The sequence below is a fragment of the Nicotiana tomentosiformis genome, chromosome 10, assembly GCF_000390325.3.
Source record: "Nicotiana tomentosiformis chromosome 10, ASM39032v3, whole genome shotgun sequence".
NCBI classification, from domain to species: Eukaryota; Viridiplantae; Streptophyta; class Magnoliopsida; order Solanales; family Solanaceae; genus Nicotiana; species Nicotiana tomentosiformis.
The window spans coordinates 78,437,268-78,464,117 of record NC_090821.1 but is presented as its reverse complement, the minus strand read 5'-3'; the positions used below and the strand labels follow the sequence as shown (position 1 = coordinate 78,464,117).

Sequence of the window (26,850 nt, the reverse complement as noted above, 5' to 3'; positions counted from 1 at the left end):
TTTATTTATTTATTATTCTTATATAGAAGGGGAGCTTTTTGGAGGAACGGTAAAATTTAGTCCACGTGATATATAGGTCACGAGTTCGAGTCATAGAACCAACTACAAATGCTTCCATTAGGGTAGTCTGTCTACATCATACCCCTTGGAGTGCATCCCTTCCCCGAACCCTGCGGGATGCCTTGTGCGCCGGGCTGCCCTTTTTATTATTCTTATATAATTTAATAGTTTAAGGTCTTTGATTTGCTTTAATTTTGTTTACTCTAGTTCGAGTCGTGGAACCGGCCATTAATGATTTCATTAGGATAGATTGTCTATATCACACATCTTTAAGTGTGGCCATTTCCCGAACCCAGCGGGATGCCTTGTGTATAGGGCTACCCTTTTTATTATTCTTATATAATTTAATAGTATAAGGTTCTTTAATCCTGTTTCCTCTGGATAATCCACGTGAACTGATTCTAATTTGCCGCACCATTTCATAATTAGCAATGGGACAAGAGCCTACTGTAACTATAAAGTCTTAGGCTCTATCTATGTACCTTTTCTTGTTTTAATTTGGGGAGATGATAAGGTGTAGCCTACACACTATTTGTTTCTTCAATAAATTTAATGGATAGTAAAGACAAGAAGACTCCTTTCTGGCAATTACAAACAACCAAATAAAATAGTTCCACTCACTCAGTGATTAATGAGATAAACCAACAGAATATTTGCTCTCTTTAAAGGTAATGCACTCAAGAAAATCAGTTATCCAAATATTCAAACATAGTAGTATTCTAATAAGAGCTATATCTTCTAACTTCATTCAATTTTTAAAGATCTAGCTACTATAAGCTTGAAGTCATCTCAATGTACAACAACAACAACTCAGTATAATTTCACTAGTGGGGTTTGGGGAGGGTAGTGTGTACGCAGACCTTACCCTTACCCCTACCCTGGGTAGAGAGGCTGTTTCCGATAGACCTTCGGCTCCCTCCTTCCAAGAACTCCTCACCTTGCTATTGGGGTAACTCGAACTCACAACCTCTTGGTTGGAAGTGGAGGGTGCTCACCACTATAGCAACTCACTCTTGTCATCTTACTGACAAGAATGAAAATAGCTGTTGGGATCAAAGATTTAACATGCTACTACATCTACTTTACTCAGTGTTAACACCAAAATATTATCCAAGTTTCACAATGCTAGAAGCTCTGAGATTGAGACTGCAGTAAATCATACTCAGAATTTCCTCAAATGCCAGTTAAAAGCTTATTTGTAGCAAATCTTGCAGGTGGGGGAAAAGGAAAATAGCATCCAAAAAGTGATTAAAAGTACAATGTATCTTAAGATTCTGACTGTAGATAACAGTTCTCAAAGTTTACTAGCCTTTTTATAAGAAAAGAAAGTAAAGAGGAAAATTTAAGAACACAGAAAACCACATGAGCATATTAAGAAAATTCGCTAATAATCAAAGATGGAATTTTAACATACTTAATAATCAAAGCTAGATAATTCGAACTTGAAGCCCATAATTTCCCCAGCTTTCTTGCTCTTGTTGAATTTTCTTTGCACTAGTGACTGCTGCAGCGCTGCAACGTTCTATTTGGATCAATTTTAGTATCATTATTTCTCCAATACTCTGAGGAATCTCCTCCAGCTTCCGGAATCCATACAGGAGTAGTTGCTCAAGCATCGGAAAATTATCATTAGTTGCTTCCCACCTTTCCAGACTTCCGTACTGAAGTCGTAGATATTTTAATTTTTGAAACACAACATCTTCATTTAGTCTCCAATATGTTCCCTCGAATGCAGAATATGCTTTGAGCACCTCAAGATTGGGTAAATTAGCCAGCACAACCATATCTTCCCATTGTAAAGTAGTATACGATAATTTCAATTGCTTGAGATTAGGAGGGAAAATATCCCTAGAGAGAATCATCGGGTCACTGCCTAAATCTGCTTCTATAGTTAGTGTCTCCAACTCCTGTAGAAGACTGAGAGGATCAAGAATAGCAGGACAGTCAGAATGCCTAGATTCATCTAAAACCGTTAGCTTATTTAGATAGGGAGTTCTTCTTAGGATTTCCACCAAATAAGGAGAGGAACAGAGAACAAGTGTTTGCAAGTTATTGAGAAACAAAGGTTGTTCTTCAATACTATTATGACTTTCTGCCGCAAGAGGATTAGGCATATGTATTGACCATCTAATATCAAGATGTCTTATCTCTGACATTGTCCAGATCTCTTGTGGGAGATGCAAGTCTTTGCTTGCAAAATTACGAAGAATTATGGATTGTAGATTCCACAATTTGGCAAGTGAAGGAGCTTCGTCAATGTTTGCAGCAACATATCTCAAATGTATAAGTTTAGGTATTACACATGAGAAATCGCAACGGACATTATATACGTCCAACACCTTAAGCAGCTTGAACTGTGAAACAATGGAACAAAAACGTTCTGTAAAATCTAAATCAGAATATTTCGTAAAAATAAAGGTCCGGGTCATACTTGTAAGGACACTGCTATGCGTTGTAGGGTAAACATGCTTCTCTTTAATATCAAATGGAACAATTACTCGTCGTTGATCATTTATGGCTTCTGAGAACATGGGGACATTTGCATTCATGGCATGCACCACATTCTCATTGTGAGCTTCTATTATGCACAGCTGCCGAAGAAGATCGTGAATTTTGCAAGTTCTCATCCTTCCATTAGCCCTTCGTTTACCAGCCAAAATGAGACTTCTATCAATCAAGTCTTGTAAATACTCCTCTGCCACCTCCTCTAACCTCCTATAGCTTCTTGCCTTTATGAACTGCTCAGCAATCCATAGCCTAATCAACTTGGAAACATTAATCTCCATGTCTTCAGGAAAACCTCCAACATAGAGAAAACAAGCCTTCAAATATTGGGGCAAGTAACTGTAGCTCAATGAAAGAATTGATTGACACTGTTCAGAAACCGTACCAAAGAATGAGTTCAAATTTTCCTCAATTTTCTTCCAATTATCATGTGTCGGGTCCATCTTGCCAAGAATTCCAGCAATGACAACGATCGATAGAGGTAATCCTCGACATTGTTGTATGATATGCTTCCCTATTTTTTGTAGTAGTAGAGGACAAAGATCTTCTTTGAATAGCATTTCAGTAAACAGATTCCAGCTATCGTCTAAACTTAGAAAAGACATACTATGAGGGGGGAAATCAGGGCTTGCATAATCAGCAACATAGTTAAGGCGAGTTGTTAATAGGATTCTGCTTTTGTTGTTATCATTTGGAAATAGTCTTTGCATTTGGTCCCATGCCTCAGTACTCCAAAGATCATCTATGATAATTAGAAATCTCCTACCCTTTAAACCTTTATACACAATCTCTGCTAATTGATCTGTGCTCATTGTTTCATAGCTTTCATCAGTTCTATCCCGACTTATTGAAATAATAACATCTAGTAGCACTTGTCTCTCATTGTAGTTCTCTGAGACTGTGACCCATGCATGTGTATCAAATCGATATCGAATAGATGAATCATCATAAGCTTTTCTAGCAAGAGTTGTCTTACCTATACCGCCCATACCAACAACTGATATGACAGTTAGGTCATGTGTTTGTGCGGTGAGGCGATCTAGTATGTTGATGAAGTCATCCTCCATTCCAACAACAGTATATTGCTCAATTGCATACCTTCTTGATGAGGAAGAAGTTGTTGCTAATTCTGCAGATTTGCTTCCGTGTTTGTTAAACTCGATCTGTATCACCTCTTTCTTGAGAGAATCAACTTCTTTTTCGACTTCTTGCAATTCTTCATTGAAAGCTTTACAAGCCCTTTCTCGGTCATCTCCGCAATCTGCTACAATGACACTTCTGAGTCTTGAATCAACTCTATATTCTACTTTGTAGACTACATCTCTGATCCTCTTTTCCAAACTCTTTCGAGTTTCAATATCTTTGGCTTCCTTTGTAGCCTCCTCAAGGAAAACTTGCAGAGCAGAAAGACTTTGATAAGTGGATTCAATATGTTGTTGTGGTATACAGCTTCCACAAACCAAACGTTGGTTAGGTTGCAGGAGTTGCTGCAGTGTATGCATAAGTGAAGAAAGAGCTGCATAAGCCATTCTTCTTCTCTGAGTTTGAGAGCCTAAAATTGTTTGGTGTATTGTATGAGTAATGGACTAATGGTTGTTGCAGTTTTGCTGGAATGCCTAAAGACAGAGCTGTGCAGATCTAATCTCCCTGCTTCAGTAGCTTAGTTATTAGGTCTCGAAGTTCTGTCCAAACAGGTGTACTACTCAATCACTTACAATTTATACGAAAGTGTTTGATTAAGCACGTAATTTAAAAAAAAAAAAAAAAATTAAAATTTATAATCATAAACAAGTCAAAAGTAATCCAGATTATTTGTGTGATTTTATAAATTTAACCTAAATTGTTTTTAAATTTAGAAAGACCAAAAAGTAAATGGGAGGTAGTATTTATTTACACCTTGTTTTTCTAAATGGGAGAACAAGGTCGTAGGACACTCCCTTTTGTCATTTTCTTTAATAAAGTTGATGGATTGCCAATTGGTTGACAAATGACCACACAATCCGGTCCACTTTGCACTACACCAGAAACAAGAAAATCAAATTGTTTCACTTAACTCACTAGTTAATCTACTATTAAAAGTAGGTTGAGAAGATTAAGCCCCCGTTTCGCGGTAGATTTTGCCAATTTTTTTCCAAATAAAATTTGACAAAACATATTTGTTTATAGATTTTATACGATGTTTTGGCATATTACGAAAACAAAATTTCCAAATCCCAAAACTATCTCTAGACCTATTTTTGTTCACTGTTTGATTTTTTAACAATTTCAAAAATTATCCTAAACTTTTGTATTTTATAAAAAAAGTTCACCATCTATTATGACCCAACTAACCAGCAGCTAATTACTATCAATTTTTTTTGGACTGATGGATCTTGTAATATTATTGCAATTTGACGAATTATAGTGGCTAGTAATTGTGTTATTAGCAGTTGATATTAAAATATCATGTTATAGTTTTAGGATAGTGTATTATATAATTCATTATAAAAATGATAATTTTTGTGCTAAATTTATCTATGTTCGGGCTATGTTTTGTGATAATGATAATGGATGTGATCGATGAAGGTTCTACATAATCAGGATTATCAAGTTTGTTTGTTTGGTATTGTTAGGTATTTTTAATAGTTTTTATAACTTATGGATATAAGTCATATTTCATGTCTATAGTATATGAGATGTAAGTCTTAACAATGTCCTATTCAACCTTTGGTCCTTTCATCTGCTTTCTTCTTAACTAACAGGATCCTGGCTGCAGCCAGTAGTAAAGTGACAAATTGCACACATGTTTGACCGAAGAATATTTACTGAATACAACTTGTGCACTAGCCTCAAAACATATCAGTGCAAGTTCTAAATGAAAGAGAAATAGACGGGAAAAAGTAACAAAGCTTATGAATGCCTATACATAGCAGGAAATAGTCAAGGCTATGATAAATTAATTCATACATGGCCTAATTTGTAGATTTTACATTGGCCTGTAATTTCAATCTGGAAACCCCATGTTAAAACAAGAATGCCTACATTTTTAATCTAACAATAAAACAATGTAAACAGGGAGAAAAGGGGATAAACTTGATCTGAAGAATTACAACACTAGCCTCTTCAATTTCTATAACCATCTCCCTCAAGGGAAGTGAATAGGGAGAGAAAACAAAAAGAATGAAATGCAAATGCAAGTTAAGGGCAAGAAAGAAAAGTCCAGTAGACGTAACTGATCATGCTACTGCCTTCTTCCTAACGAAACGCTCTAAAGATTTTGGAAGCTGAGTTTCCTCAGTGAGTTTCCTTTTCTTGGAGAATTCATTCATCTGTTGCTCCAGGAACGGCTTCTTAGCTTTCTCGACAGCTTCTTGCTTCTTCTTTGCAATCTTACTCGGCTTGCTTCTACCTTTTGTTTTCTTCTTCATAGGCATACTTTTAGCTTCATCAATAGCAGCTTCCATTTCAGCTTCTTTATCCTCCTTTGTTGGCTGTTCCTTCTTTCTTGTTGACCTCACTGTACCAATCTTTGTAGGATCTAACATGATAGTCTCTGGAGGAAGCTTGTCAAGAAGAGATCGGACTTCCTTCTCTCTCCTTTGTTTAGATGTTTCGAATGGATTTGCCACCCAAGAATCGAAGTTGGGTTCTCCGGATCCTGGAATTAAGATAGAAGACCAACCCATAGAATGCCCTATGCCTAGAACGTCTTCATATGGTCTGAACGCCACCTTCTTTACTTGGTATCCTTTCGCAATAGAATGATTCATATAACGGCTATAATTCTGAGATCCAGAAAGATCTCCAAAAACTTGTACGAAAGATCCGGTTGCAGCAGCAAGTAAACCTTTTTGACTAAAATCCAAGGCCTTGCAATGTCCTGGTAAGGTTTGGAGAACCTCAAACTTCCTCAAATCCCAAATCTTTATTTTCCTCTCCATACCAGCGGTTGCCATTAGATGGCCGTTAGAATGGAATGCAAGAGCAGTGACTGGTCCAGGATGACAGAGCATTTTCACTAGGGGAGCAGCGCTTGTAGGCTTCCACATGCTGACTGTTCCACCAGAATGGCCGACAGCAACCACACTGTTGAAGGGATTCACCTGCATCACATCAGTACGGCCCAAGCCAGTTCGAAGATTACCTACCATCTGTCCAGTAGTAACATCCTGATAATGGAGCTGACCAAATTTGTTTATAGAAGCCAAAAGGAAGTGATTCCTTAAGAACTGAAGCTTTAGCACAGCACCATGTTCCTGGAGTTTTAAGGAAAGAACATAAGCGAGCACCATTTTTACTTAATAATTGGCTAAAAACCTATGAATCGGAATGCAAAACAGATGAGCATGCATTTGTTTCAACAATAACATCCTAAAATAGCAATCGACCACATGGAATCCATAAATATTTATTTTCTGGGGCAGTCAATTATAATAGACTAAACGGGTCAAACTAACCTTCAGGCAGTGGAGCTCTGTGCCATCTCTATTGTATATATATGGGTACCTGTGACATGCCAGATATTTAAATTTAGAAATGAAATCTGTCAAATTTGTGATGGACATGGGAATGAAAGAATGGTGATTGGTGAGATGTGGAATATAATTATAAGAACATGCACAAAATTGCTGATAAAAGTACTGAGCTTCAGATAGGATCCAGCAGTAAAATTCAAGTTGACGGAAAGAGAAGAAAATGCTAGAACAAGTTCATCCGAAAGTCATCCATTTTATTTACAGTCCAAACCAACTCTGAGATCTATGTGAACTTTTAAGAAGAGCGTAGGAACTTATATAATCTTTATACCCTGTGAAACATAACCAAAGGATGAGAGTTCCTTTGCAACCCAACTTATAACACATTACAATCAAGAAATTTGGACATAAAACGTGTCTTACTTCTTTTGAGCAGCAGCAAAAAATTGTTCATTATGCAAGAATACTACATCACGCACCGTTTCCCTGACCTGGAATAGAAGCAGAAGCTATAAGTACACCTGAGCCTCAAAAAGTGGTGAGGAACTCCTTAATGCAAATGTAGTACAAGACTTTATTTCAACGACGTGTTATAAGATAAAATGATGCTGGCACTTATTCATTTGATAAATTAAGTGATGTATGTGATAATACAATTAATGATACCAAGTTGTCTAATTCTTCAAGCTAAGATTACTCCATACTAAACCGGATTATTATAAGTTACAGCCGACGGGAGCCTTGAAAACCCTAGAAGTAATTTGACACCTTACGAACCATAACAGTACATCTATATGCTTGGTTTATATAATCTTTTACGAGAACAAATCAAACAGCAATAAGTACCTGCAGTTCTTTAACGAGTTTCATGTTTTTCATATCTACAATAGCAAGGTGACCTTTGCGTCCAGCTGCAGCCATGTAGCGACCGCTAGGGGTGAATTCAAGAGTGTAAGGACCAAAATCTGCAAAATACAAGTCAACAACTTATGTGAAACTAACTTTAGTGCGGAAGCATATATGCTTGAGACCAAACATTTCACAATTATTTTTGAAATTCTCTGATAAAGCAAAATAACAAAGGTTTTCATCTCCACAGCTTCCATTAGTGAGGCTTTTACTAAGATTCAAAAAATTATCTGCGCAAAAATCAAATTTAACGGATGAGTAATGACTAAATCCAGTTTCAGTTGCTAGGGAAGAATCACACTACGTTCCACTACTTTGCTTGCAGGTTAAATGGATAAACATGTTGGACATGCCCAAAATCAAATGAAAAGGAAACAAAGACCAACAACTCTGCAGCTTTTTCAGTATTTATATAAGCATCTTCCAAAGGATTAACCTGGTAAGACGATATCATATTGTTTCCTAGAGCTCAAAATGTCAACTTCACGGGCAATTGCCTCTTGCTTTATTCTCCATGTCTTCTCAATACCTTTATCATCAACCTCTAGATAGCCACCCTCACTTGGCATAAGCCACTGACAAAAGCAGAACAGTCAGAGATTCAAGCAAATCTTGATCACCGGCATAAAAGGATATGCAATCGACAAAATCAACTTCAAGAGGTTAACAGAGACAACTTGGTACATGCAATTTAACCTAGGTTTTCTGCAGCTGAGTTTAATGGAAAAATAGATACTGTAGATGCCTAGAAATTTAAGCTAAACTATCTAAACACAGGCTAGACACCTTCTCAGCCTTCGCAGCAGCTGTTGCAGATTTTCCATACAACTCTTCTTTCACAGCAAGCTGACCCTTTAATTTTTTGTCCTTCAATGCCTGCAAATTATTAAAAACAGCTATTTAACATATGATTATCAACAAAAAGAAAAACTAACCAGAACCAGAGTTAAGCGAAAAGCAAGTTTAGAAGTCTTAACAAACTTCAATACCTCCAAATTTGCTCCTTCACCTCTAAGGTATTTCTTTACTTTCATATCCATCTCTTCAGAAATGACCTGCCAATCAAGATATCAAAAAGAATCACAAGGCAGTAGAGTAAGAAAAAGAGAGCAATTGGTCAAGTTCTAATCTTTTTATTCATATTGATGTTTGGTACTTCTAATCAAGAAATATTGTGTCTAATAATCAATTTTAATCCTTTTGATCCTATGACTATTTGGTTCCAAACGCACAAAAAACATGCATTCCCCTTTTTTCAGGACAGAATAATACCCCTCCCCAGCCTGCCCCGTCCCACCTTCTCTTTTCACTAGGTTAAACATGTCTGGATATTCTAAAGTTTCAACATGTCATAGCTTAAGTTTCTAACACTAAGATCTAATATTATTGTAAAGGAAGCAAAGCCCATAAAAATGCTTAACAGTAAACACACAACAAGATTCCTCTTCTCAATATAAGAATAAAGCAAGCAATCCTACTTGGTGTTGATAATAATCATGATTGCCATACGGATCCTGTAGTTTAACCCAACTCAACCAAAACTTAAAGAGTATACGATAATGGCAAAAAAACACGAATGCCAGTAAGTAACAGAAACTTCAAAATTGGCCTGTTTCATTTAGTTTCTGAAATTGATTCTGATTCAAATAATTTGGAAAATTAATCAGTTCAAACAAAAGTCATTATTTGCTAAAAGCTGATTATTTTCACACAAAACCACATAATGATTCTAATGAAGAAACTCATTCCACCACTTATAGCATTTAAATCAGATAAAGAAAATCCAAAAATAAAATACAGGGAATGAAGCATCTCGAGTGTGTGGAATGCAAGCAAATATACAACATTACACATCAACCCGCTTAAATAAGAAATGCGCCAGCTAATAATCAGTCACATTTACACAAAAATAACTTTCTTCTTATTTAATACATCTAATCGATACATAAAGATGCAAAATTTCTAATTTTGAGTGGCCAAGAACAGTAGTATTGGCATACAGTCTCGCTTTATGTTGGTAGTAGGTTTTTATGACTAACCGTTGTTTTCTTTCATAGTTGATCACCTTACTGTCATGTTGTTTTATCTGCTTTTATATGGCTTTTTGGTATTATCCCTTCTTGTCTATATTTTCTTTAATGTAGTGCTTATGCTTTCCTGAGCCGATGGTCTATTGGAAACAACCTCTCAATCCTCACAAGGTAGGGGTAAGGTACGCGTACACACTACCCTCCCCAACCCCCACAGTATAGGATAATACTGGGTATGTTGTTGTTAGCGTCCAAGAACAAATCACTTCTTAATTCAAAAACAGCAACTTTTTCCCGCTACCCTTTACCCCATTTTTGTCTGTAAATTCAGAAAGTAACAACTTTTTTTGTTTGTGAAATTCATCTAATTAATACATAAAGATACAGTACTTCTAATAGTGAGTGGCCAAGAACAAAGTTTCGCAATTCCTGACTTCAAAAGGCAACCTTTTAAGCTACCCTTTACGCCATTTTGTATGTAATTTGAAAAGTAATATAAAACCCCACCTCAACAGGATCACTAAAATAAATTTTATACCAGCTAATAATCAGTCACAACAACAACTATGTCCCAATCCAAAGGCGGAGCCAAGATTTCAATTTTATGGGTCTAAATTTTAGAACAACTTCAAATGCTAATAATTGAGTTCTAATTTTTATTATTTGTACATAATTAAAAAATTCCTTAACACAAATACATTGTTCAAGCAAAATATATTAGATTCGGCCAAACCCTTACCAAGCTTCTAGCTCGGCCCCTGCACTCAGTCCCAAACAAGTGGAGATCAGCTATATGAATCCTCACTTCTCCATTCAACTTGTGTAGCTAATAAATTAACTTTCTTTTTATTCAATACATCTAATTTATATATAATATGCAAAATTTCTAATAGTGAGTGACCACGTTCATGATTCAAAATAGCAACTTTTCTAGCTATCCTTTACACCACTTTGTATGTAAATTTGAAAAAGTAATTTAAAAACTCACCTCATCAGTAGCAGACTTACTTTTTCTTGGAGTTATTTTCTCCACTTTTACCACCATTTCCTCGCTTGAAAAAAAAATTCTCCAAAGCTTTATATGATACTTTTCAAATGTGATAATTATGTGATAATTTTCAAATGTAATTATGTGATAATTTTCAAATTTCCCCAAATGATACTTGATAATAACATTTTAACCCCTTCGTTTTTTGTAAAAGTGATACTTTTAATCAAGTCTTTAAAATATTTCTGTCTAAATAAAAAGAGATGGCCAAAAGGACTCGTACCTCAAAATCTAAAACCCTAAACCCTTTTGCGCCATCCCCAATTTCCGGTGAACCTTCGACGGCGGAGCACCACCATAAACTTCCCAGTTTCTCCATCTAATTTATTTTCCCTTTATCTTTTGATATTCATTAGTATTTATAAAGCTTTGGAGAAAATTTTCAAGCAACAAAATGGTGGTAAAAGTGGAGAAAATAACTCCATGAAAAAGTAAGATTGCTACTGATGAGGTGAGTTTTTAAATTACTTTTTCAAATTTACATACAAAATGGTGTAAAAGGTAGCTAAAAAAGTTGCTATTTTGAATCATGATTTGAGAAAAATTTGTTCTTGGTCACTCAATATTAGAAATTTTGCATATTATGTATAAATTAGATGTATTGAATAAGAAGAAAGTTAATTTATTAGCTACACAAGTTGAGCTTAAATGGTGAGGATTCATCATTCATATAGTTGATCTCAACTTGTTTGGGACTGAGTGCATGGGCCGAGCTAGAAGCTCGGTTAAGGGTTTGGCCGAATCGAATAGATTTTGCTTGAACAATGTATTTGTGTTAAGAAATTCGTTAATTATGTACAAATATTAAAAATAAGAACTCAATTATTAGTATTTGAAGTTGTCATTCTAAAATTTAGAACCCATAAAATTGAAATTTTGGCTCCGCCTCTGGACTGGAACATAGTTGTTGTTGTTGTGACTTGATTATTAGCTGGTATAAAATTTATTGTAGTGATCCTGTTGAGGTGGGTTTTTATATTACTTTTCAAATTACATACAAAATGGCGTAAAGGGTAGCTAAAAAAGTTGTCTTTTGAAGTCAGGAATTGCGAAACTTTGTTCTTGGCCACTCACTATTAGAAGTTTCACATCTTTATGTATTAATTAGATGTATTTCACTATTAGATTTTGCTTGAACAATGTATTTGTGTTAAGAAATTCGTTAATTATGTACAAATATTAAAACAATTATTAGCATTTGAAGTTGTCGTTCTAAAATTTAGAACCCATAAAGTTGAAATCTTGGCTCCGCCTCTGGACTGGGACATAGTTGTTGTTGTGACTGATTATTAGCTAGTATAAAATTTATTTTAGTAATCCTGTTGAGGTGGGTTTTTATATTACTTTTCAAATTACATACAAAATGGCGTAAAGGGTAGCTGAAAAAGTTATCTTTTGAAGTCAGGAATTGCGAAACTTTGTTCTTGGCCACTCACTATTAGAAGTTTCACATCTTTATGTATTAATTAGATATATTTCACAATTCACAAACAAAAAAAGTTGTTACTTTCTGAATTACAGACAAAATGAGGTAAAGGGTAGCTGGAAAAAGTTGTTTTTGAATTAAGAAGTGATTTGTTCTTGGCCACTCAAAATTAGAAATTTTGCATCTATATGTATATGGTGCCCAAACAATGATTATTCAGAGGCGTTGGACAGTGACCTAAAGTCAGGACTGTTATGGGCAATGAAGCTTATACTTAATGTAAAATTAGAATAGTCATGGTCTTCTAATAAACCAGCTGCAGAGCAAATGCTTCTGATCAAATGTTTTTACAAAAATGCCACATTTAGTGCAGTGTTATCAAAGGCGAAAAGCAAAAAAAGCTCTAAGGTCTGTTGGAGCTTTAAGCGCAAAGCGCAAATAAAGTGTGGGCTTTAATGAAAAAGGGCGTAACGGAAGAAAAAGTAAAAATATGCATGTAGTCCAAGACTAATCATTATAAGCATGAATAATAAATATATAGACAAAGAAATTGAAAAAAAACACGATAAAGTGAAATATCAATTGTTTAAGGTCGCCTTTTCAGGATTACACTCATTGGCAAGGACAAGTATGCCTTAGAGTTTTGATGCGACAGTAAAGCGCCCACAAAGCGAGACGAATCGCTCAATGTGTTTTGAGCCTCGCTTTAGGGCTTAACCGCGCTTTAAGCGTGCCTTTGACAACACTTATTTAGTGCAATTATGAATTAATCTTACAGAGACAGCTCCTCTTTGGATCTTCGTTTTATATCACTAATCTACTACATATACAACCACTATATCAATCAACAATAATTAACTTTGAAGTCTTTGCTCCAAGTTCCATTTCATCTGATGCTTACTAATTTTAAAACTGAATAAGTAACGGGTGCTTAATTCCATCAAAACAGTTCAGCAAATCACGTAGCTTGGGCACATGAGATGAACAGATCTGACCACTTCAATGTCAGCTCTGAACACTTCAACCCGCATGAATCAAACTATAATAATAATAAAACAACATTTCAGAAAACAAACATCAATCGTCACAACTAAACTACACTGTTTCAGGCAAAATCTCATTGAAAGTCTAAATTCAACAGGTTTAACCATGAGAAAGCATGCCATGAGCTTTAAACGATAAAGTATCACTAATAATGTCAACACAAATCTTCTTTTAAAACAACATATCTGCATCGAAGAAATAGTACCTTGATTGCAAAGAGTATGACTGATTTCAACAGAAAAATAGAGGGGAAGAAAATGATGGAGCTCAGCTACCAGTCCTAGCAAATAATCAGCAGCAAACCGCAAGGATTTTCACCTCTTAGAACCCAGAAGATGAGAGCAAATAAAGTGCAATTCCACAGCTACAGAAACCCCTCTTTTATGCTGTTATCCTCTTGTTTTCTCTCTTTGTTTTTTTTTTTTGAATATTTTTTCTATGTCGGATCTAAGATTCAATACGAATTCAAAACTTTTGTTTCAGCTATTTGGACTGTGAGTTCTGTGTGTGTGTTTTAGATGATGAAAGAATGACTGAATGTGTGTAAGTGTGTGAATTAGATGAGAGAATGAGGAAAATCAGTAAGAGTAGGAAGGGAGAAGAAGAGGTCGGCGGCTAGGGCTCAAAAAAAGGGGAAGGGTTTGGTAGTTTTAGCTAAGAGATGAGGGAAAACGACGTAGTATTGGGATACTACGTCGTTTTGGGTAATGACATGGGGGAGCTGGACCGGGTTGGGTTTGTGGGGATTGGGCTGGGTAGTGTGCGGTTTGGGCGATTTGGGCCCGCCTGAAATTGGCCCAGTCGGGTCTTCAAGCTTAGAAATGGCCTCTTCTCCCTTCTTTCTTGATTTTTCTTTGAATTTAAATCCTAACCAAATTAATTAAGCACCTAAATTAATTCCTAAATCAAATCTAATTTGAAATTAAACCTAGTTATCTATTTCTAACCTTTGAACAATTAATTTAAAACTAACGAAAGGAAATTAATATCTTAAGACTAAAAACTAAAAATATAAAATGACCATGGTATTTTTGTGATTTTCATTTAATAATGCAACTAATAAACTAAATGAAAGATAAAAAAATATTTTGATGATCTTTTTATGATTTAAAACATTTTCAAATATGCACGAACAACGTGAATACATGCAAAACAACTAAAGAAAAATTCCTAAAACCTTATAAAAGTGATTTAAATTATTTTTGGACTTTTTAGGAGTGATATCCTATGTGGGGGGAAAAATTAGGTGCTCATATATACTAAAGACTTGAAACGAGACTTCTGTTTAAGGATGAATAATTATTTACCTCTCCACCATAACCTTTGTTGGTTAATCATATTGGTTTTGCATAATTAACTAATATATTGAAGTAATACTATATATTAGTTAAATATAATAAAATAATATGTTTATTACATGTTTAGATATTATTAATTTGTCATGTGTCGGTTTCGGATAAATATGTTTTTTAATCCTTCTACTAATAACTCTTTTAAAATTTTCTTTTCTTCAATCTCCATTTCTTTTTCTCCAATACTCTCAGGAATCTCCTCCAGCTTCCGGAATCCATACAGGAGTAGCTGCTCAAGCATCGGAAAATTATCATTAGTTGCTTCCCACCTTTCCATACCTCCGTACTGAAGTCGTAGATATTTTAATTTTTGAAACACAACATCTTTATTTAGTTTTCAATTTGTTCCCTCGAATGCATAATAAGCTTTGAGCACCTCAAGATTGGGTAAATTAGCAAGCACAACCATATCTTCCCGTTGTAAAGTAGTATAGGATAATTTCAATTGCTTGAGATTGGGAGGAAAAATATCCCTAGAGAGAATCATCATGTCACTGCCTAAATCAGCTTCTATAGTTAGTGTCTCCAACTCCTGTAGAAGACTGAGAGGATCAAGAATAGCAGGACAGTCAGAATGCCTAGATTCATCTAAAACCGTTAGCTTATTTAGATAGGGAGTTCTTCTTAGGATTTCCGCCAAATAAGGAGAGGAACAGAGAACAAGTGTTTGCAAGTTATTGAGAAACAAAGGTTGTTCTTCAATAATATTATGACTTTCTGCCGCAAGAGGATCAGGCATATGTATTGACCATCTAATATCAAAATGTCTTATCTCTGACATTGTCCAGATCTCTTGTGGGAGATGCAAGTCTTTGCTTGCAAAAATACGAAGAATTATGGTTTGTAAATTCCACAATTTGGCAAGTGAAGGAGCTTCGTCAATGTTTGCAGCAACATATCTCAAATGTATATGTTTAGGTATTACACGTGAGAAATCGCAACAGACATTATATACGTCCAACACCTTAAGCAGCTTGAACTTTGAAACAATGGAACAAAAACGTTCTGTAAAATCTAAATCAGAATATTTCGTAAAAATAAAGGTCTGGGTCATACTTGTAAGGACAATTCTATGCCTTGTAGGGTAAACATGCTTCTCTTTAATATCAAATAGAACAATTACTCGTCGTTGATCATTTATGGCTTATGAGAACATGGGGACATTTGCATTCATGGCGTGCACCACATTCTCATTGTGAGCTTCTATTATGCACAACTGCGAGTTTTTGGCTAATATTGTCTCTTATCTTTGAGGGTAGGTCTATTTTGGTCCCTCAAATATAACCCTGAACATATTTAGTCCCTTAAGTATGCTAAACTAGAGCACCTTTAGTCTCACTGACACAATGTGTTCAAAAACTAATGGTGTTAAACTTTCGTTTAGGGACTAAGTGTCTCAAAACACCCCAAAAATCAAAACAAAACCTCATAGCAAGTCACATAAGCTAAAACAGATACAGAGAAAGCTAGGGGATCGGGGCTATAACTCTCAAAATGATCGCTCGGGTCGTTACACCTCCATTCCAACAACAGTATTTTTGCTCAATTGCATACCTTGTTGATAAGGAAGAAGTTGTTGCTAATTCTGCAAATTTACTTCCGTGCTTGTTAAACTCAATCTACATCACCTCTTTCTTGAGATAATCAACTTCTTTTTTGACTTCTTGAAATTCTTCATTGAAGGCTTTACAAACCCTTTCTCGGTCAACTCTGCAATCTGCTATAATGACACTTCTTAGTCTTGAATCAACTCTATATTCTACTTTGTAGACTACATCTCTGATCCTCTTTTCCAAACTCTTTAAAGTTTTAATATCTTTGGCTTCCTCTGTAGCCTCCTCAAGGAAAACTTGCAAAGAACAAAGACTTTGATAAGTGGATTCAACATGTTGTTGTGGTATACAGCTTCCACAAACCAAATGTTGGTTAGGCTGCAGGAGTTGCTGTAGTGTATGCATAAGTGAAGAAAGAGTTGCATAAGCCATTCTTCTTTTCTGAGTTTGAGAGCCTAAAATTATTTGGTGTATTGTATGAGTAATGGACTAATGGTTGTTGCAGTTTTGCTGGAATGCCTAAAGATATAGTTGTGCAAATCTAATCCTATATTGCACGGACTCTTCAAAATGCTGCTGCACCAGTGTCGGATCCTTCAAAAATACACTGCTTTTGGAGTATCCGACACACATTCAGCGACATTTTTGGAGAGTCCGATCAACACAGATCTAATCTCCCTGCTTCAGTAGTTTAGTTATTAGGCCTCGAAGTTCTGTTCAAACAGGTGTACGTACTATTTATTTACACCTTTGTTTTCTAAGGCGTAAGACACTCCCTTTTGTCATTTTCTTTAATAAAGTTGATGGATTGCCAATTGGTCTGTTGACAAATGATCACACAATCCATTCCACTTTGTGTCACACCACTTTTTTACCTCACTAACCCTCTTTAAAAGAGATAAAAGTAATTTTGAAGCTCAAAAGGGTTTTTCAATTAAAAAGTAATGAAATGTTTGTTTAAAAGGGATTTTCTCAGAATCGCCACTTGGCATATAATCTCGGTATGCCAAGTCACCATTTAAAAATAATTTTCCCTTAAAACATATTTAACTCTAAACCTGTTTGCACCAGAGATTCTAGACAAGGGGGTTCATTTAACTCAGGGAGAAAGTGTTAGGCATTTCCCGAGTCCCGTAACTAGTACGGTTGCATACATGATCTAGTTGGCTTTAAAGAATACTCTAATTGAGGTAAAACATACAAAAAAGAAAATAAATACAAAAGAGGTTCGAGGTTGTCCCTACCTAATAAAAGAAAAGAAGACAACAAAAATAAATCTAATTATCCTACTATGCCTCCATGAAATTGCCTCGGCCTCCTTTTACATTCACTTCGGGGCATTCCCCTGATAAAAATACTTACAGAGTCTACGGGGCATTCCCCTGAATATGAACTAAAGGGAACGACCTCTCACCTCGAATAAAATAAAAGAAAAGATCTAAAGTTTGCATATCTGAGTGTGGTCGGCCTAGGCATGCTACTAGCGATTTAATTAATAAATAAATAAAATAAAAGCAGCAAGATCATTTAAGCTCAATTTCCTTCACAATTTTAAAGACAATTCCCATGACCCATTTGTCTCATAATAAGATTGTATTCATATCATATTAAAATCAAACAACTAAAATCCAAAATATTTATCAAAACAAACAAGATGTTGAGCCACAGTAATAAAAAAAAAAGCATCGGACAACTGAATATTAATCTAAGAAACAAACCATCAAAATCATACCACAAAAAAATACATGAAAGTGATGAGAATAAGAGAATAGAAAAAGAATTAGACCTTAAGCAGCAAAAATCTTTCCCAATGTATTCATAAGAGTCTCTGAATCAAACCTTATACCCAAACGATCAACGGACGAGATGGAAACTCAAAAGTAGCAACAAAACTTTAGACGAAAAACTGGACCACGATCGGAAATAAAATGATAGGAACTAAGCCCGAACCTCCAACGGCAGCCTCGCTGCTTTTTTACTTTCTTGGATCTGAGCTCCTAAAATGTAAAGCCCACTGAATTGTAACTTTGTTTTATCAATCGGAGAAGTCTTTCGGGTGGAAATACGGTAGTCTTCAGGTGGTTTCGACGATGATAATGACGAAAATAAAATGGGCAGTGAGGAAGGGGATCGAAAGCTTGCTTCTGCTGCGCCGCTATGGATTTTCTCGCGTCCGTTCTATTTTTCTATTTCGTTGTCCGTTCCTCTCTCACTCTCGTTGTGTGTGCAGCTCCCTAGGGTCCTTAGGGTTAGAAAAGGTTATAATTAGGATTTTAAATAGGTGTGGGGAAATAACAAGGGTCATTAGATTAAAAGAAATGAAAGGGTAGGATTGAAAGGGGTGTTGAGCGGGTCGGCAGATCTAGTGAGCTAATGGAATTGGACTAGCCTCTTTTGGGCCTCTTTTGTCCCAAAACGAGATAAAATAATGAGCCTAAACTATTAAAATACTACCAAAATGTTAATTAGTCATATGTAAGTAGAGTAAACTATTAAAATAAAACTAAACACTAAAATAAAGCTGTTTTTGGTATTTTTTAAATATTATATTAAAAATAAAAATAGGATTAGGTTAAAAATCATAGCGAAATTAAAATAATATCACTTCCAAAAAAAACTAAGGACATTAAATAAATATATGTATAAAAATGAGATATATTATAAGGATGAAACTATTTTTGTAGTATTCAATTTGTATGTTTTAAAACTAAAATTAAAATTAATAATAGAGTGAAATCCTATAGAAATAAACTCAAATAAATATTCTAAAAATACTAAGACTACTAAAGATAATCCTAATGTGCGGGTCAAAAATTACGTGCTTACAACTGCCCCTCTTTGCTCGGAAACACAAAGTATTTTTGAGCAAAGAATCAAGTAAGTGATGTAATTGATTTCTGACCCGGTACTTATTCAAAAATAAAATAAAGATGGATAAAAATTTGTGACCGAGCCCTCGTATCTGAGTTGCCTACATATCCTTGGCTATAAAGGAATCATACCACGTGTAGTTCAGAAGTGAATGAAGTGATGGAATATGATTAGATGATGAGAGAGTCGAGTGAGGTACTGTTCGAGGTTCCGGTCCGCGGTGCCAGCCATTACATCAGAAATAAAAGCAAAAATGACTGCAAAAATAAAAGAAAAATACAAGATCCTATCTACTTCTTGTCTCGAATCTTCCTTGAATCTCTACTTGAATCTTCAACATGAAACTAAAAATCAACCCTATTCTTCAGGTGGGCATCCTGCTGACTTGAACTTGAAGAAAACTGAAAGTTGACCCTATTCTTCAGGCGGGCTCCTGTCACTTCTCTGACTTGAACTTGAAAACTGAAAGTTGACCCTGTTCTTCAGGCGGGCTCCTAGCACTTCTCACTTGAACTTGAAAACTGAAAGTTGACCATGTTATTCAGGCGGGCTCCTGGTACTTCTCACTTAAACTTGAAAACTAAAAGTTGACCTTGTTCTTCAGGCGGACTCCTGGTGCCTCTCCGACTTGAACGTGAAAACTGAAAGTTGACCCTGTTCTTCAAGCGGGCTCCTGGTGCTTCTTTGACTTGAAGCTAAAACCAATTTCTGAAATATTTCCCCTCTTTCTCTAGGTGGGTGCCTGCTGCTTGAACTTAAAGGAAACTAAAAGTTGACCATATTCTTCAGGCGGGCATCCTGCTGCTTGCACTTGAAATAAACTTGAACTTGGAGTAGACTTGAGCTTGCAAACCTTGTTCTTCAGGCGGCTTGTGCTACTTCTGTTTTGAAGTGAAAAAACTGGAGGTTAACCCTATTCTTCAGAAGGGATCCTGCTGACTCTGACTTGAGCTTGAAAACTGAAAGTTGACCCTGTTCTTCAGGCGGGCTCCTGGTGCCTCTCTGACTTGAACTTAAAAACTGAAAGTTGGCCCTATTCTTCAGACGGGCTCCTAATGCTTCTGAATTGAACTGGAAATTGACAGTTGACCCTGTTCTTCAGGTGGGATATCCTCCTGCTTGATCTTGAAAGAAACTGGAAGTTGACCCTGTTCTTCAGGCGGGCTCCTGGTATTTTTGACTTGAACTTGAAAACTGAAGGTTGACCCTGTTCTTCAGGCGGGATCCTAATACTTCTTTGACTTAAATCTGAAACCAATTTTTGAAACATTGACCCTCGCTCTCCAGGTGGGTGCCTGCAATCAAAACAAACAAAATAAACAAAAAAATTCTGCCCCAGTTTGCACTAGGAAGATTTGTGAGTTGTTAGGAAAGCTGTAAATCACCTATGCTATTGATGAAGGATGCAGTGATGAAACCAAAACTGAAGACTCGACTAGGATGTGCGTCTCCTATGAGATTGAGCTTAAGGAAAACTATATACTGAGCTTGACTAAACTAAAAATTGACCCTATTCTCTAGGTGGGACCCCTGAATTCAAGGAAAACAAATGATTACCAACTTAAAGAAATTGAGAACTAACCCTATTCTCTAGGCGGGTCCCCTGAACTTAAAGAAAGCTAAAGATTAGTAACTTAAGGAAACTAAAACTGATCCTATTCTCTAGGTGGAACCCATGAACTCCAGAAAAACTAAAGACTAACAACTTAAGAAAATTAAAAGCCGACCCTATTTTCGAGGTGGGACCCCTGAACTTAAAGAAAACTAAGGATTAATAACTTAAGAAAACTAAAACTGACCCTATTTTTTAGGCGGGACCCTTGAACTTAAGAAAACTAAATATTAATAACTTAAGGAAACTAAAAACCAACCTTATTCTCCAGGCGGGACCTTTGAACTCAAGTAAAACTAAAGATTAACAACTTAAGAAAACTAAAATTGACCATATTCTACAGGCGGGACCCCTGATCTTAAGGAAAACTAAAGATTAACAACTTAAGAAAACTAAAATTGACCATATTCTACAGGTGGGACCCTTGAACTCAAGTAAAACTAAAAACTAACAACTTAACGAAACTAAAAGTTGGCCCTATTCTCCAGGCAAAACCCCTGAACTAAAGGAATGCTAAAGATTAACAAGGTAAGAAAACTAAAAGATGGCCCTATTCTCTAGGCGAGACCTCTGAACTTAAGGAAAACTAAATATTAACAACTTAAGAAAATTAAAATTGACCCTATTCTACAAGCGGGGTCCCTGAACTAAAGGAAAACTAAAGATTAACAACTTAAGAAAACTAAAATTGACCTTATTCTACACGCAGGACCCCTGTACTTAAGGAAAACTAAAGATTAAAAACTTAAGAAAACTAAAATTGACCCTATTCTACAGGCGGGACCCCTGAACTTAAGGAAAACTAAAGACTCTTCCGACTATGGAGAATGTCTAGGAGGTATGGTTCTTCTCAACTAGGAAAATACCTAGGAGGTAATGGTCTTCTCAAATAGGGAAAATGCCTAGGAGGTAATGGTCTTCTCAACTAGGGGAATGTCTAAGAGGTAAAAACCTTCTCAAACAGCCTTTGTGCTAACAAAATTTAGGCACGACACCCAAGATTTTCAAGCTTCCAAGCTTTGATTTGGACATAGTCTTCATCCTTGTTTCAAACAAAGAAAACTTGTGAGTTATAAACATGGTGGTTGGTTTGTGTCCTTGACCTTGAGGGCGGTTGCTCCTTCACTTGCCATGATAACTTTGATTTCAACTTGGAAGACCTTGCTTGTTATTGACTAACCATTTTTCTGTCAACCCTTATCACAGAAAACACCTCTAATCCATTCAAGCCCAATACCCTCTATCTATTGTATTTTGCTCATGGATTGACATCTACCGAACCTTTGTATTTCACATGAATCCCAAAGCGGCCCAATTGTCACCAACTCAGTATGCATACTACTTTTCTTGATTTATGCCACCTTGATGTGCTATCCAGACTGCGCTTTGTGCAATTGGAAAGCTGGTAGAAAATTTTGAAGTCATTTCTCACGTATTCTGACAAAACAGACTCAAAAAGAGGACTTAAACAAAGCAAGAAGAACATAGTAAGGGGACAATAGAAAGAGATGACATCTAACAAGAAAGTTACCAAGTAGAAACTTATCAGATGTGGATACCAACTCTAATGACCGTGACATGCATTTTGGATTAAGTGGCCTGATCTGTCAAGCAAGTCTGATCTTCCATTCTTGTCATACCTCTAAGCTGTGAAACTAGGCTTCAATGCTCTAATTGTCCTATCTATTCATGATCCTCAGTCGACTTGTAGTGCCCTGATGTGTTTTCACCATCAAGCCTATCTTATTTTGTTCTTTCTCTCAACTCACCGTCGCCTTATGGTGCCCGTGAGGGTTTTTACCAATAAGACTCTCTCATTTTGTTCTTTTCTTCTTATTTCCTCTGATTTTGCAGATGACATGGCATTAACCATGGTAAAAATATCATATGCTCCTGGCATGTCTAATTCAGCACTCTCAAAGATTATTTGGAAGGTCTTTTTTGGACTGTAATATAGCTTCTGGAAAGGGTTAGAAAGAAAGGATATCATAAAGGATCAAATTAAAATTAAGACAAAATGGGGTATAACTTTACAACTTTTGGAACCGTCTTTTATAGAAAATAAAACTTCTACCCCAGTTTCTTTTGAAGTGAGAAATTTTAGAATTTTTGACTTGTTGTGACCGACCTTAAGACTGCCTACGTATCTTGTTGACACAAGAATCAGGTCGAACGTAGTTCAAAGGAATACTTTTTGTTGTTGCTATTTTTCTTTTTCTTTTTTTCCTTTTTTTTTCTTTATCTTTTTTTTTTTGAATTTTCTTTTGGAATGAACTTTACAAAATAAACCTATGGGGACATGAACTTTTTTTTATGACTCTAGCTTGATTCCAAAAGAGGGGAGGTCAAAGAAATCATCACAGACTCAAAATGGGTACCGAAGGGTATAAAGTGTTTGGGTAGCTGAAACAGGGCCTCCCAATCTCTGAAAATGCTAAGTACAACACATGCAACTTCAGGATAAAAAATGAAGATCATGCATAGCATTTCTTTTGCAGCATCGGTATTGATATCACAGATATGCCTTTCATCTCTCTTTAGTGCCCTGTCAAGTACATAACTCTCGTTGGGTGATTCTTTCTTCACAATGGATACCCTCCGTTAGTCTGGGACAAACTCCCTTAGATTTATCTTATAACTTGAGATGCACTTGAACTCAGAGTTGCTTGCTTCAAATTGTCTCGGACACACTCTCTTGTAATAAATTCTTGTCGTCCTATTAACTTCCCAAACTATCTACTCCAGTTTCACACAATTCGGGCTTTAAATGATCTCAAAATGTCCAAATCTTTAATTATTTCCCTCAAATGTCCCAATTATCTTCAAACCTTGTTTCATTATTTCATGATATGTAACGACCCAGCCGATCGTTTTGAGAATTTAAGTCCTGTTCGGTGGCATAAGGCCTTGAGCAGCTTCGTATTATATGTATTGACTTGTGTGCATGGTTTAATTCAGTTACCGGATGATTCAGAGTGACTTAGGACACTTAGTCCCTAAAACGAAGGCTTAAGCCTTAGGATTTTAACCGTAGTCGGACCTGTATGAAGATGACTCTGGAATGGAGTTCTGTCGGTTCCGTTAGCTCTGTTGGGTGATTTTGTACTTAGTGACGTGTACGAATTGTATTTTGAAGGTCTGTAGCTCATTTAGGCTTAAAATGACGAAAGTCGAATTTTAGGAGATTTTGATCGGTAGTGAACTTTTTGATAACGGGGTCGGAATCTGATTCCGTAATTTGGAGTAGGTATGTAATGTTTAATATGACTTGTGTGCAAATTTTGAGGTCAATCGAGCGTAGTTTGGTAGGTTTCGGCATCAGTTGTAGAAATTTGAAGTTAAGTTTATTAAGTATGAATTGGAGGGTGATTCGTGTTTTTAGCCTTGTTTGATGTGATTTGAGGGCTCAACTAAGTTCGTATAGTATTATAGGATTAGTTGGTATGTTTGGTTGAGGTCCCAGGGACCTCAGGTGTTTCGAATACTTAAGGGATTGAGTTTTGGACTTGTGCAATTGCTGAAGCTATCTGAGTTCTGGTGTTTTCACACCTGCAGTGGGGAGACCGCAGGTGCGGGATTGCACGTGCGGAGGGAAGGGTGCAGTTTCGCTGTTGGTCAAGAAGGTCTGTGAGCACAAGTGCGAGAAGGGAGCCGTATCTTCGCATCCACAGATGCGGAGTGATGGTCGCAGGAGCGGTATGGGCGGCCTAGATAAGAGTCACAGATGCGGAAGTCAAATCGCAGGAGCGGGCTCGCAGGTGCGGTCCTAAGCTCATGGATGCGGTCCCAGACATTTCAGTCATTTTCGCACCTGCGATGGTTTTCCCGCAGGTGCGGTTGAAGGCTCGCAGAAGCTAGTTTGCTAGGCAGAAAATAGGATTTCTATGGTTATTTTATCATTTCGATTTTGGGACTTTGAGAGCTCAGATTGGGCGATTATTAGAGGGATTTTCAGAGAAAACTTTTGGGTAACGATTCTTAACTCATTTATGGTTATATTCCACTAATCTATGGTTGATTTCATCATTTAATTTCGGATTTGGGTTGAAATTTTCGGAAAATGGGAAGAAGGTCTTCAACTAAAATTTTGGGTTTTGATTAAGATTTTGACATCAGATTTAGATAATTTTGGTATGAGTGAACTCGCGAGTGAATGGGTGTGCATATTTTGTGACTTTTACCCGATTTCGAGACGTGGGCCCGGGTCGATTTTTTGGGGTGATTTTCTAATTTCTTGTTTTAGTTTTGATTTCATTAATTAGAATAATTTCTTATAGTTGTATTTATGGTATGTAATTGATTTTGGCTAGATTTGGGCCACTCAGAGTCGGATATTCGTGGAAAGGCATTGTTACCGATTGATTGAGCTTGGTTCGAGGTAAGTATCTTTCCTAACTTCGTGTGGGGGAACTACCCCTTAGGATTTGAGTCTTCTATGCTAATTGTAGTCCGTGTACGCGAGGTGACGAGTACGTGCTCGGACTTATTTGTGGAAAGTTGGCACTTTAGGGTTCTTAGGTCCTTGTATTCGCTGAGTATGCGGTTGTTCTCGTTATGATTACGTTTCTTAATTACTAGTTTTACTTCTATTTGCTTTAATTAGAATTAATTGCTTCATGATTCGCCCTTGATGCTTATTTGAGTCATCAATGCCTTAACTGAAATTGTTATCTCTTCTATTGCCATGTTATCTTTCCCCTAACTGCTTATCCTTATTTGAAGTTATAATTATCTCTTTTGTAATTTTTCATCCTTAATTGAGGCTATGATTATCTTTCTGCTGCTTATCCCTAATTGAATTGGTTGTATCTCTTTCTTAATTTTCCAACCTTAAAAAGAAGTTAGATATCTTATATTTTAGTTGACTTGTCCTTATTTGGAATTATTCGCCTTGTGTTAGCTCCCTCGTTGTCGAACTGTACATTGTGGACCGTTATTGCATAATATTTCCTTTCTTGTTGAACTGTCCTTATTATGACTAGCATTCTCTATTTTGTCCACTCCTTGTGAATTAATTCCTTCGTTCCTTTGAGTTTTGGAATTTCTGAGTTGATTTATTTGTCGTACCCTTGTATTAGTGTTATTGTTGATGTTGTACTTGTTGTTCTTGCATATTTACTTTGGGACTACGAGGCGGTTCCTCGGGAGATCCCCCTGTCTTGCATATTTACTTTGGGACTATGAGGCGATACCTCGGGAGATCCCTCTGTCTTACATATTTACTTTTGGGACTACGAGGCGGTACCTCGGGAGATCCCCTATTGAGCATTTACTTTTAGAACTACGAGACGGTATCTCGGAAGTGCCCTTTGTTGACATCTCTTTGTTATGGGGTTGCACTAGGTTTCTATCATGCTATTGTTATTATTGATATTTTCACATGCGGCGTGACAAGGCGGGATACATATATGTGGGTTGCGCATGTGTCAAGACAAGGTGGGAACATTATTATGCACGTGTGGCGAGAAAAGGCAGGCATTTACTTTACTATTGCACACGTGGCAAGACAAGGCGGGCTATGTCAGGGATAGATTTGTGATGATTTGTTAAGGTCTGGGGGCATTCTTGTTGTTGCTATTTCTGTAGTGGTACATTTATCTATGTGAGCTTTCTCTTGTGAAAGTTGTGAGAAAATATTCTACGACATGTCCGTTCTTTTCCTTTTGCTCACTAGCTGGTATGAACTATGTTAGAACACTTGTACAAGCATACACATAGTTAAGCACTCTTATCGGATAAGATGTTTCCTTGATATTGTTGAGTATAGATGCACACCCTTGCTTACTTGCCTTCTATGTGAGAATGGCTCTATTTGGCACGCGAGTCGTCAGTGCCGTTATGAGATGTAATGAGGGCACATGATGCCAAGTGTTAAGGTTCATGTATTGAGGCCCGTGAGTTATGATTTGTCCGAGGTTCGGTACCTCGTGGAGTTTATTAACAAAAACCCGGTGTGAAAGATGTCGTATTGTTGAGTTGCTACTCG

At 36.5% G+C, this 26,850-nt stretch overlaps 2 protein-coding genes and 1 long non-coding RNA gene across 5 annotated transcripts; all 3 read right to left on the bottom strand.

Annotated features, from left to right (window-relative positions):
* Positions 1–1,275: 1,275 nt before the first annotated feature.
* Positions 1,276–4,265, bottom strand: LOC104102773 (putative late blight resistance protein homolog R1B-12). 2 transcript variants are annotated; one of them, XM_009610592.4, is made up of 2 exons: positions 2,951–4,265; positions 1,276–2,860 (listed from the first exon to the last, which is right to left on the bottom strand). In XM_009610592.4, the coding sequence occupies exons 1-2, from the start codon at positions 4,092–4,094 to the stop codon at positions 1,488–1,490; spliced, it is 2,517 nt and encodes an 838-aa protein (XP_009608887.1). In that variant the 5' UTR covers positions 4,095–4,265; the 3' UTR covers positions 1,276–1,487. The 2 variants fall into 2 exon arrangements, with proteins under 2 accessions (XP_009608887.1, XP_009608888.1); XM_009610593.4 differs by having other exon boundaries at positions 2,275–2,414; positions 2,492–4,265.
* A 1,179-nt stretch (positions 4,266–5,444) lies between these two features.
* Positions 5,445–14,139, bottom strand: LOC104102772 (probable U3 small nucleolar RNA-associated protein 7). 2 transcript variants are annotated; one of them, XM_009610591.4, is made up of 8 exons: positions 13,682–14,139; positions 8,918–8,983; positions 8,715–8,804; positions 8,365–8,503; positions 7,866–7,984; positions 7,443–7,510; positions 7,002–7,050; positions 5,445–6,800 (listed from the first exon to the last, which is right to left on the bottom strand). In XM_009610591.4, exons 2-8 carry the CDS (start codon positions 8,966–8,968, stop codon positions 5,781–5,783), a joined length of 1,536 nt encoding a protein of 511 aa, XP_009608886.1. In that variant the 5' UTR covers positions 8,969–8,983; positions 13,682–14,139; the 3' UTR covers positions 5,445–5,780. The 2 variants fall into 2 exon arrangements, with proteins under 2 accessions (XP_009608886.1, XP_009608885.1); XM_009610590.4 differs by lacking the exon at positions 13,682–14,139 and adding an exon at positions 10,947–11,045.
* A 5,355-nt stretch (positions 14,140–19,494) lies between these two features.
* LOC138900469 (uncharacterized) lies at positions 19,495–19,936 on the bottom strand. The gene is made up of 2 exons (XR_011411458.1): positions 19,881–19,936; positions 19,495–19,583 (listed from the first exon to the last, which is right to left on the bottom strand). It is a non-coding gene; the product is annotated as an uncharacterized lncRNA (long non-coding RNA).
* Between the last annotated feature and the right edge of the window lie 6,914 nt (positions 19,937–26,850).